This window comes from Oncorhynchus mykiss, chromosome 5, assembly GCF_013265735.2.
Source record: "Oncorhynchus mykiss isolate Arlee chromosome 5, USDA_OmykA_1.1, whole genome shotgun sequence".
Classification (NCBI taxonomy): Eukaryota; Metazoa; Chordata; class Actinopteri; order Salmoniformes; family Salmonidae; genus Oncorhynchus; species Oncorhynchus mykiss.
The window spans coordinates 70,766,526-70,779,761 of record NC_048569.1 but is presented as its reverse complement, the minus strand read 5'-3'; the positions used below and the strand labels follow the sequence as shown (position 1 = coordinate 70,779,761).

The window sequence follows — 13,236 nt, the reverse complement described above, 5'->3', positions numbered from 1 at the left end:
GTTAAAGGCGGCCAAGCCAACCTTAACAGTAAATCCTTGACTGGTGGCAATTAGCAGGCCAGCAGCTAACACACTTCCTGTCCCTGTCTCCTCTTAATGAGTTCCAGGCAGCCATCTAACTCATTTGCATATTCAATTGCAGGCTTGGCAGCCAGACACACATCTTCCTCAGACTGTTTAACATTACTCCTGACCCTTACAGCCTTACAGAACTGGAAACAGAGATGAAGGACCCAATAGGAGAGGATCTAGAAGTATCTGTGGATTATGTGTTACCCAAGGAACAGGAACCAGAGAGAGAGAGGGTGCATATCGGTGGATTGTGAACAAAAAACAACTATTATCACTAAAGTTAATGTGTGGTCATTGACTGTTTGATTCTATTACTGGCAGGGAAATCAAATAAAAGCCCTCCCGTTACATTTGAATTATGTTGTACATTTAGGTGTGGAACACATTTCAGTAGTGCCTTATTCAACAGTGTCAGATCAGATATGTCCCCCAGTAAGTGTTGGGGTTTGGTCCTAGCTGATGTAGTGTGGGGCATGGCCCTGAAAGAGGGTTGCCTGCCTGCCTGCCTCTGGATGGATCCAGCTGCTGCTTAGATGTGCTGCGATTCACAGTGTGACCAAACTGGAGACTGGGGCGGCTCCTACTGCAGCCCATAAAGCTGGCACACACAAATGATAAGCGTTCAAATTACAGATAAGCCCAGACGCCACAGACAAGGATAATACATCAATGAAGGTGAGTGATGAGGCCGATTTGTCCACTGATGAGACGTGGATGAAAACTAATGTCAAGTACCTAGGTGTCAGCTGGCAAGAGGACAACTCCCCTGTTTGATGAATGACTGAGCGTGGTTATTCATAGTATCAACACAGTGTTATTGATATATTCAGACTACAGTAGATTATGTTTCTAGAATCAACTAGACAGCGACTGGCACCGGCAGAGAGTGAAACCATAAATTAACCGCTAGGGTAAATCTGAGAAGGATCAAGGACTGTGACTGTTAATTGATATCAAATATTCCAGGTATTATATTAAGTTTGCCAATATCAAACAAAGGTCCTGTGGAGGTAATATAATCATCTAATCTTCTGCAACAATATCCATCACAATCTCTCAGAGGTGGCACTTTAATATGAGTTTTTATTGCATTTCTGTATTTGCATTCAACTACTGAGGGTACGAGACTTCACTCACAGGCTCTGGTATTTTCATTAAGATAAATAATGTGCATTTCATTCCTTTCTTACCTCGGGGGTTGAAACAAAGAGGTGTGCTCACATTGTGAGTTTCTTTGGCCTAATAAATCACATGTCAGAAACCATTATTATTTAATCATTACATCCCATTATGACTGCTGTGTCATCTCCCTGCCTTCATCTCTGTGGATGAACTTCTATTCATCTTTATGACTCTTTATGTAATCTAATGAAGCAGTCACCTCATGAGAATAATTAAGGTATAGCCGTAAACATGGGAAGGCCAAACTGAGCAGAATCCAAAACCCCCTTTACACTATAAAACACTGTAACATATACAGCATCGTTCAACATTGCCATCTTGGGAAATTGAGCCTATGATTAAAAAAATGCCTGTAATGAAATACATCCAGTTTCTCTTTGAATGCAAACTATGATATACATAATTAGCAACATTGTGCAGTGGATCGGAATCCCAGGATGACTTATTGAAACGGAACACACTTACTGTGATGATCAGCATGATGCCTTTCAGGAGGGTCAGTAGCGACGTGATTGGCTGAATGACCATCTGAGCCAGCAGGATTCCAAGAGAGAGTGTCCAGGTAAACCCAGGAATGACATAGATATGGCTGTAGGTACAGACAGACAGACAGACAGACAGCATTAATGGCACACAATCAAAATAGCTCCCAAGATTAATAGACATTTTTTTGTGTGTTAGGCTAATAGCTGTGCATCATTTTCTAAAGGGAGACCATTATTTTTCAACAAAGACCTGTCCTTAGTTTCCCTTAATCAGCAGAAAGCATTGGTAATAACATTTAAAAGAGCCTACAGATAAATTGTTGGAAGGCAAGCAATTTTGATATGCACACAAAGTAAATGGTTTTCCCTATGGACTATAGGCCTATAGTATACATCTGTTGTCAAAGGCTACTAATGCCATTAATAAATATGATTAGCATACATAGTGGCATACAATGGCCTCATTTCTCACTCAAATCATTTGGTTTGGCCAAAATGGACGGTGGAGACGGTGGATCCCACTAAGAGGGACTGAAATAACCTATTGATTAGTGCCTACAAGGGGATCACTTGAAATTCACTGGGGGTTTTCTCTCCAATAACTGGCCTGCTCTCTGAGGCAATATCCAGCAGATATCCTAAGCCAATAACGTGTTCTTAATAAACCACTCAAGCATTCACATGGGCTGCACCCAGTCCAACTAGAAATAGTTACTCTGAATAATACACAGGTTATGTATTTACTGGAACAAAATAAATGACCTCTTCAAACTGATAAAGGTAATTACAGCCAAATTCCCATGCAGACAAAGAAAAAAACAAAGTTACAGGGAGCTCACTTTGACTCCACACTTGAGCCACCTTGCTACAGCTGCTACAATACAGAACACCCAGGCAAGTGTCCCTGTGCTCTTGCACTGCAATCAAATCAAATTGTATTTGTCACATGCGCCAAATAGAACAGGTGTAGGTAGACCTTGCAGTGAAATGCTTACTTACAAGTCCTTAGCCAACAATGCAGTTTAAAGAAAATACCTAAAAAAGTAAGAGATAAAAGTAACAAATAATTAAAGAGCAGCAGTAAAATAACAATAGCGAGGCTATATACAGTACAGGGGGTACCGGTACAGAGTCAATGTGCGGGGGCACCAGTATCAAGGTAATTGAGGTAATATGTACATGTAGGTAGAGTTATTAACGTGAGTATGCATAGATAATAACAGAGAGTAGCGTAGGGGGGCAATGCAAAAATTCTGGGTAGCCATTTTTTTTTAGATGTTCTGCGTCATATGGCTTGGGGGTAGAAGCTGTTTAGAAGCCTCTTGGACCGAGACTTGGCGCTCCAGTACCGCTTGCCGTGCGGTAGCAGAGAGAACAGTCTATGACTAGGATGGCTAGAGTCTTTGACAAATTTTAGGGCCTTTCTCTGACACCGACTGGTATAGAGGTCCTGGATGGCAGGAAGCTTGGCCCCAGTGATGTATTGGGCTATACGCACTACCCTCTGTAGTGCCTTGCGATCGGAGGCCAAGTAGTTGCCACACCAGGCAGTGATGCAACCCATCAGGATGCTCTCGATGGAGTAGCTGTAAAACCTTTTGAGTGTCTGAGGACCCATGCCAAATCTTTTCAGTCTCCTCACGGGGAATAGGTTTTGTCATGCCCTCTTCACAACTGTCTTGTTGTGCTTGGACCATGTTAGTTTGTTGGTGATGTGGACACCAAGGAACTTGAAGCTCTCAACCTGCTCCACTACAGCCCTGTCGATGAGAATGGGGGCGTGCTCGGTCCTCCTTTTCCTGTAGTCCACAATCATCTCCGTTGTCTTGATCACGTTGAGGGAGAGGTTGTTGTCCTTGCACCACACGATCAGGTCTCTGACCTCCTCCCTATAGGCTGTCTCATCGTTGTCGGTGATCAGGTGATCCCTGTTGTGTCAGCTGCAAACTTAATGGTGTTGGAGTCGTGCCTGACCGTGCAGTCATGGGTGAACAGGGAGTACAGGAAGGGACTTCAACCCTATTCTTAGCCTATTGTACATACAGTATATGTACTAGTTAAAAATGTGACCTGAATAATATTCACAAATTTCAAAACATTATGCTCTTTCCATGACATAGACTGACCAGGTGAATCCAGGTGAAATGTTTAAGCTTCGAGACAATTGAGACATTGAGATTGTGTACATGTATGTGTACCATTCAGAGGGTGAATGGGCAAGATACCTTGTAGAGTCGATACCTTGTAGAGTCCATACCCCGACGAATTTAGTCTGTTCTGAGGGCAAAATGGCGGGTACAACTCAATATTAATGTTTTGTACTCTCAGTGTACAGTGTGTACTGTAACAGCGTTTGATTGCAACTTTTGTCCATCCCCTCATCCCAGTATGACTTCAAAGTCAATGGACTGTAGCCTGTCTGATGTTACTGACTGAGGTTTTTTTCAGCCAAAGACAATATGTGATGAGCTTTGCTTTGAGGTTGTCCAGATGCATTAACAGAGAGTATAGTCGAGTGGCTGAATTCAGTCAACATTAAATAAATGCTTGGTTATGCATGGTATAAAATACACATTTCTGATACACCTGTACTATAAATGTATGTATAACTTTTAGCAGACAGATATGAATAGGTTATTTCATGCTTTGAATTCTGAAATCTATCGATCCTCCTTGTGATTTCTTGCTTACAGCATTATTTTCTTCCCCAAATATATTATCATAAAGAGCTCTTTCCATTGTTAACTGCTGAGCTGCTGAATATTACTGTGACAGTTATAACAGACAATCAATAAACCCCTTGTCTAAAGTCCAACACATCTCTTTGAAATAGATTTGCTTTGAAGGCCATGATTTGTCTGCATGTTTTCCCAAATGTGCGCTGTAGGCATGTGGGTACAGAGGGGAGGGTTTGCTGGGAGGCTGGGTGCAGCATGCAGTACATTCAGAAAATATTCAGACACCTTGACTTTTTTCACATTTTGTTACGTTACAGCCTTATTCTAAAATTGATTAAGTTGTTTTTTCCTCATCAATCTACACATAATATGAAGATGGCGCCAGAGGGGATGGCTGCCGTCTTATCGGCTCTAAACCAACCAGGCTATTTTGTTTGTTTTTTTGCATTGTTCGTAACTTGTTTTGTACATAGTGTTGCTGCTACCATCTCTTATGACCAAAAAGAGCTTCTGCGATTACTCACCTCAGATTAGACAAAGTGTTTTTCTTCAATGAGTCAGAGGTACTACAGACACCCGTCCAGGCCCAGATCCCCGGAATTCGCTGGAGAAGGAAACTGAGATTTCGTGGCAAAAGATCAGAGTGCCTTGTGAGGATCAGGCAACGAGTAGATAACCTGCCTTTGCCTTCACTCCTGTTAGCTAATGTTCAATCACAGGAGGAAAAAAATGGGACGAACTGAAAGCACGTATGTCCTACCAACGGGACATTAAAAACTGTAATTTGGGGCGGCAGCGTAGCCTAGTGGTTAGAGCGTTGGACTAGTAACCCGAAGGCTGCAACCCCCGAGCTGATCAAATACTTATGTCATGCAATAAAATGCAAATTAATTACTTAAAAATCGTACAATGTGATTTTCTGGATTTTTAGATTCCGTTTCTCACAGTTGAAGTGTACCTATGATAAAAATGACAGACCTCTACATGCTTTGTAAATAGGAAAAATAGTAGGCAAAATCGGTAGTGTATCAAATACTTGCTCTCCCCACTGTACATACCCCAACCAGAAGCCATGGATTACAGGCAATATCCACACTGAGCTAAAGGGTAGAGCTGCCGCTTTCAAGGTTATAAGAAATCCTGCTATGCCCTAAGACGAACCATCAAACAAGCAAAGTGTCAATACAGGACTAAGATCGAATCGCACTACAACGGCTCCGACGCTCATCAGATGTGGCAGGGCTTGCAAACTATTACAGACTACAAAGGGAATCACAGCAGAGAGCTGCCCAGTGACATAAGCCTACCAGACGATCTACATAACTTCTATGCTCGCTTCGAGGCAAGTAACACTGAAACATGCATGAGAACATCAGCTGTTCCGGACGACTGTGTGATCACACTGTCTGCAGCCGATGTGAGTAAGACCTTTAAACAGGTCAACATTCACAAGGCCGTAGGGCCAGACGGATTACCATAATGTGTACTCCAAGCATACGCTGACCAACTGGCAAGTGTCTTCACTGACATTTTCAACCTCTCCCTGTCTGAGTCTGTAATACCAACATGTGTCAAGCAGACAACCATAGTCCCTGTGCCCAAGAACAGTGAAGTAACCTGCTTAAATGACTACCGACCCGTGGCACTCACGTCTGTAGTAGAGGTCGACTGATTATGATTTTTCAACGCCGATACCGATTATTGGAGGACCCAAAAAAGCTGATACAGATTAATCAGCCGATTTTAAAACAAATAATTTATTTATTTATTTGGGGCGGCAGGGTAGCCTAGTGGTTAGAGCGTTGGACTAGTAACCGGAAGGTTGCAAGTTAAAATCTGTCGTTCTGCCCCTGAACAGACAGTTAACCCACTGTTCCTAGGCCGTCATTGAAAATAAGAATTTGTTCTTAACTGACTTGCCTAGTTAAATAAAGGTAAAAAAATAAATAATAATAATTGTAATAATGACAATTACAACAATACTGAATGAACACTTTTATTTTAACTTAATATAATACATCAATAAAATCAATTTAGCCTCAAATTAATAATGAAACATGTTCTATTTGGTTTAAATAATGCAAAAACAAAGTGTTGGAGAAGAAAGTAAAAGTGCAATATGTGACATGTAAAAAAGCTAACGTTTAAGTTCTTGCTCAGAACATGAGAACATATGAAAGTTGGTGGTTCCTTTTAACATGAGTCTTCAATATTCCCAGGTAAGAAGTTTTAGGTAGTTATTATAAGAATATTTCTCTCTATAACATTTTGTATTTCATATACCTTTGACTATTGGATGTTCTTATAGACACTTTAGTATTTCCAGTGTAACAGTATTATAGCTTACGTCCCTCTCCTCGCCCCTACCTGGGCTCGAAACAGGATTACATCGAATATAACAGGAATACAACAGTCACCCTCGACACATCGTTAGGGGAACAACTACTTCAAGGTTTCAGAGCGAGTTACGTCACCGATTGAAACGCTATTAGCGCGCACCCCGCTAACGAGCTAGCCATTTCACATCGGTTACACCAGCCTAATCCCGGGAGTTGATAGGCTTGAAGTCATAAACAGCTCAATGATTGAAGCACAGGGAAGTGCTGCTGGCAAACGCACGAAAGTGCTGTTTGAATGAATGCTTACGAGCCTGCTGCTGCCTACCACCGCTCAGTCAGACTGCTCTATCAAATATAAAATCATAGACTTAATTATAACATAATAAAATATAGAAATACGAGCCTTATGTCATTAATAGGGTAAAATCCGGAAACTATCATTTAGAAAACAAAACGTTTATTCTTTCAGTGAAATACGGAACCGTTACGTATTTTATCTAATGGGTGGCATCCATAAGTCTAAATATTCCTGTTACATTGCACAACATTCAATGTTATGTCATAATTACGTAAAATACTGGCAAATTAGTTTGCAACAAGTCAGGCGGGCAAAACTGTTGCATATACCCTGACTCTGCGTGCAATTAACACAAGAGAAGTGACACAATTTCCCTAGTTTAATATTGCCTGCTAACCTGGATTTCTTTTAACTAAATATGCAGGTTAAAAAAAATATACCTCTGTGTATTGATTTTACGAAAGGCATTGATGTTTATGGTTAGGTACATTTGTGCAACGTTTGTGCTATTTTCACAAATGCGCTTTTGTTAAGTCATCCCCTGTATGGCGAAGTTGGTCTTCACACAGTTCGCAACGAGCCAGGCGGCCCAAACTGCTGCATATAGCCTGACTCTGTTGCACAGAATGCAAGAGAAGTGACAATTTCCCTAGTAAATTAAAAGAAATTCATGTTAGCAGGCAATATTAACTAAATATGCAGGTTTAAAAATATATACTTGTGCATTGATTTTAAGAAAGGCGTTGATGTTTATGGTTAGGTGCACATTGGTGCAACGACAGTGCTTTTTTCGTGAATGCGCTTGTTAAATAACCGTTTGGTGAAGTAGGCTATGATTCAATGATAAATTAACAGGCACCGCATCGATTTTATGCAACACAGGACAAGCTAGATAAACTAGTAATATCATCAACCATGTGTAGTTAACTAGTGATTATGTTAAGATTGATTGTTTTTTATATGATACGTTTAATGCCAGCTAGCACCTTACCTTGGCTCCTTGCTGCACTCGCATAACAGCTAGTCAGCCTGCCACGCATTCTCCTCGTGGAGTGCAATGTAATCGGCCATGATCGGTGTCCAAAAATGCCAAGTACCGATTGTTATGAAAACTTGAAATCGGCCCTAATTAATCGGCCATTACGATTAATCGGTCAACCTCTAGTCTGTAGCCATGAAATGCTTTGAAAGGCTGGTCATGGCTCACATCAACAACATTATCCCAGAAACCCTAGACCCACTCCAATTTGCATACCGCACCAACAGATCCACAGATGATGCAATCTCTACTGCAATCCACACTGCCCTTTCACACCTGGACAAAAGGAAGACTCCTGAACAGCTAATCAAATGGCTAACCAGACTATTTGCATTGCCCCCCCCCCCCCCCCCCCCTCTACACTGCTGCTACTCTCTGTTATTATGCATAGTCACTTTAATAACACTACCTACATGTACATATTACCTCAATTTCCTTGATACTGGTGCCCCCGCACATTGACTCTGTACCGGTACCCTCTGTATATAGCCCCGCTATTATTATTTACTGCTGTTCTTTAATTATTTGATGTTCTTATCTCTTACTTTTGTTTGTATTTTCTTAAAACTGCATTGTTAATTAACGGCTTGTAAGTAAGCATTTCACTGTAGGGTCTCCTACACCTGTTTTATTCGTCACGTGACAACTACAAATTGATTTGATTTGTTTTGATAATACCCCATAATGACAAAGCAAAAAACTTTTTTTAGCCATTTTTGCAAATTTAAAAAAAATAAACTGAAATATCACATACATAAGTATTCAGACCCTTCACTCAGTACTTTGTTGAAGAACCTTTGGCAGCGATTACAGCCTTGAGTCTTCGTTGGTATGACGCTACAAGCTTGGCACACATCTTCAAACATCTGCAATCTGAGCAGCTAACCGATCGCTGCAGCTGTACATAGTCTATCGGTAACTAGCCCACCCAATTTTACCTACCTCATCCCCATACTGTTTATATTTATTTACTTTTCTGCTCTTTTGCACACCAATATCTCTACCTGCACATGACCATCTGATCATTTATCACTCCAGTGTTAATCTGCAAAATTGTAATTTTTCGCCTACCTCCTCATGCCTTTTGCACACAATGTATATAGACTCTCTTTTTTTCTACTGTGTTATTGACTTGTTAATTGTTTACTCCATGTGTAACTCTGTGTTGTCTGCTATGCTTTATCTTGGCCCGGTCGCAGTTGCAAATGAGAACTTGTTCTCAACTAGCCTACCTGGTTAAATAAAGGTGAAATATATATATATTTTTTAAACACCTGTATTTGGAGAGTTTCTCCCATTCTTCTCTGCAGATCCTCTCAAGCTCTGTCAGTTTGGATGTGGAGTGTTGCTGTACAGCTATTTTCAGGTCTCTCCAGAGATGTTTGATCGAGTTCAAGTCCGCGCTCTGGCTGGGCCACTCAAGGACATTCAGAGACTTGTCCTGAAACCACTCCTGCATTGTCTTAGCTGTGTGCTTAGGGTCGTTGTCCTGTTGGCAGGTGAAACTTTGCCCCAGTCTGAGGTCCTGAGCCCTCTGGAGCAGGTTTTCATCAAGGATTTCTCTGTACTTGCATCGTTCTTCTTTGCCTCAATCCTGACTAATTTCCCAGTCCCTGCCGCTGAAAAACATCCCCAAAGCATGATGCTGCCACCACCATGCTTCACCGTAGGGAAGGTGCGAGGTTTCCTCCAGATGCGAAGCTTAGCATTCAGGCCAAAAGTGTTCAATCTTGGTTTCATCAGACCTGAGAATCTTGTTTCTCATGGTCTGAGAGTCTTGAGGTGCCTTTTGGCAAACACCAAGCGGGCTATCATGTGCCTTTTACTGAGGAGTGGCTGCCGTCTGGCCACCCTGCCATAAAGGCCTGATTGGTGGAGTGCTGCAGAGATGGTTGTCCTTCTGGAAGGTTGTCTTTCTGGAAGGTTCTCCAATCTTCACAAAGGAACTCTGGAGCTCTGTCAGAGTGACCATTGGGTTCTTGGTCACTTCCCTGACCAAGGCCCTTCTTGCTCAGTTTGGCCGGGTGGCCAGCTCTAGGAAGAGTTGATGGTTCCAAATTTCTTCCATTTAAGAATGATGGAGGCCACTGTGTTTTTGGGGACCTTCAATGCTGCAGAAATATTTTGGTACCATTCCCCAGATCCTGTCTCGGAACTCTACGGACAATTCCTTCAACCTCATGGCTTGGTTTTTGCTCTGACATGCACTGTCAACTGTGGGACCTTATATAGACAGGTGTGTGCCCTTCCAAATTATGTCCAATCAATTGAATTTACCACAGATCAACTTTAATCAAGTTGTAGAAACATCTCAAGGATGATCAATGGAAACAGGATGCACCTGACATCCATTTCGTGTCTCATAGCAAAGGGTCTGAATACTTATGTAAATAAGGTATTTCGGGTTTTTAATTTATTTAACCTTTATTTAACAAGGCAAGTCAGTTAAGAACAAATTCTTATTTACAATGACGGCCCACCCCAGCCAAGCCCTAACCCAGACAACGCTGGGCCAATTGTGCGCCACCCTATGGGACTCCCAATCACGGTTGTGATGCAGCCTGGAATCGGACCAGGATCTGTCGTGACGCTTCTAGCACTGAGATGCAGTGCCTTAGACCACTGCGCCACTAAAATTTCTAAAAAACTGTTTTCGCTTTGTCATTATGGGGTATTGTGTGTAGATTGCTGAGGATTTTTAAAAATGTAATCAATTTTAGAATAAGGCTATAACGTAACAAAATGTGGGAAAAAATCAAGGGGTCTGAATACTTTCCAAAGGCACTGTAGGCTGTGTGGGGAGAGTGACAGTGTGAAATAATAGCATCCACAGGCCAGATGGGAGTATTGACAGTGTGGATTTGTCTATAACATCCTTATTTCTGCACGCTGGAGCTAACACCACACCAGAGTAGCATGATAGGGCATACCGCCATAAGGGAAATGAGAACCATTCTTAAAACCTGGACTCTGAATCACTGAATCGCTCACTACAAGCTCACTGGAAAATAAACATCTAAGGCTGGCATTTACTAACTAATGAGAAATATAGCAGGAAGCTAAATAAGAAGATAATGAACTCACCCCTTTTAAATCATAAACTATACATTTTTGCATCACAGAAAAACAATAAATAGCTCTCAGGAATAACTCTGAATAGCTTTACAACAGTAACATCCCCCATTAGTGTTACTCTTATTACTTACTGACTTACTACTCTTGGGCAGTTTGGCTATTCAAATCCATGCCCTTTCAGACTAAACAGAGGCAGGAGGATATATGTTAGTATGATAATAAAGTGAGGCTAGATGTCTGTGTAGATTCATCAGCCTGCCATCCCAGGGCCCCTCTTCACAAAGCACTTTTCAAATGAAATACTCTAGCAGGCCACACCAAGAGGAGAGGAGGAGATAGCAGTAAGCAATAACACAGCTCAAAGCGTTTAGGGATAATTTTCCCAGATAAATAAACAGATTAATTATTCATATCCGAGGAACTTTAAAGTGCTTTCATGGTTTGGTTGCTTGGTAGATAAATGGATCCTTTCAGCCTGATAACAGAGTATTATTTCTTGTTGTGGAATTTGTCTCTAGTGTATGTTTTCAGAGGAAAGCTAGAGGAAGTGCTTTAATTAAAATGAAAAAGCTCTGTACTCCGAGCTCCACCTAACTCAAGGGCAAAAGGAACATCAGAGCAACTTTTAAGAGGTAAAAGGCAAGTTTAGGAGATCAAATCCTGTTGTGATTTTAGGTAGCCTCGGTGATTTACCTCACACTCTTTCACATAAGAGGTTAAGATATTTTCGAATAACAAATATAAACATCCAAACAAACAAGTCATCAAACCTGGGAATACAGTGTGTGAAAGTCTATACATAGAACTAACTATCCTTTTCCTCAAACATTATCACCATTTCCCATCAGAGGCCCAACAGAACTGGCAAAAGAGATTGAGATACGCAATTATCTCAAGGACAGACCCAGCAGAAATGACAGAAACTAGCACCAGGTTGCAATTAGAGGCACTTTTTTATTGAATTAAGATACCGTATGCTGTTCTTGGAGAGGCTACCAGAGTCTGCTTATTCAATTTTCCTGTTTATGTGTGGAGCTAGTGCTGAATACTGATGGCCACTTCAACATGGAACCTGACAGATACTGACTTGAATTTTACCGGTTATTTTTTGAAAGGGCACCTTTGATTTCATTTCTAAGATGTTGGAGAAAAAGAAGCACCTATTTTATATGTTGTCATATGAATAGATTAAAGAAATACAATTTATTTTTCATGAATATATGACAATGTGAATCTTGATATGTGTAGTGAGAAAAACAAAAATAATGTATTCTCTATATCAAAAAGATTTCTCAGATATTGTATAAAGTATTATTTCTGTTTTGTTCTTCTTGTAAAACCGGTGTTTATACTGAAAAAGAGACCCTGCCTTTGGGCAAGATATAATGAGTGCATTTCTAAGTTGTGGTGTTTCAAGTTGTGCAAAAATACATTTTTATCGTACAGACAGAGGCCGTAATCCTTTCAGTTACGACAGTAGTTACTGGAGAAACCTAAAATATGAGTTAACAGTAAAACATTTAGAGTAATGATAAAAGGGAATGAATTATTCAAAGCAAAGCTTTCTAAAGACTAAGACTTTAAAGAGAAACAGTCTTACAAAATTACAGAAACATGAGGAGTGATATTCACAAGGACCTACTGCCCGAATCCAATAAATATATAAATAAAATACAAAAAGCCACAATGTTTTATGTTCGTGTTTAAACATCATGGTGTAGTCTTAATTATGCTTTCCTTACATCTCGACTAAAATGTAAGACTTACTATTAAAAACCATTGTGTTCTAATTTGCTTGAGGTGTGCAGGTACATACACACTGAGTGTACAAAACATTAGGAACACATGCTCTTTCCATGACAGATTGACCAGGTGAATCCAGGTGAAAGCTATGATCCATTATTGATGTCACCTGTTAAATCCACTTCAATCAGTGTAGATGAAGGTGAGAAGACAGGTTAAAGAAGGATTTTTAAGACTGGAGACAATTGAGACACGGATTGTGTATGTATACCATTCAGAGGGTGAACAGGTTTGACTGTGTCAAGAACTGCAAAGCTGCTGGGTT

General features: G+C 40.7%; 1 protein-coding gene across 2 annotated transcripts in view; it reads right to left on the bottom strand.

Annotated features, from left to right (window-relative positions):
• si:ch211-51h4.2 overlaps positions 1-13,236 on the bottom strand; it is a 97,619-nt gene that overhangs the window by 57,065 nt on the left and 27,318 nt on the right. Inside the window, exons 8-9 of one of the 2 annotated variants that reach the window (XM_036978257.1) lie at positions 4,942-5,034; positions 1,720-1,843 (exon numbers count right to left, since the gene is read on the bottom strand). In XM_036978257.1, the coding sequence (XP_036834152.1) occupies positions 1,720-1,843; positions 4,942-5,034 (217 nt within the window). The remainder of the gene's footprint in view (positions 1-1,719; positions 1,844-4,941; positions 5,035-13,236) is intronic. The other variant, XM_021604126.2, reaches the window with a different exon arrangement.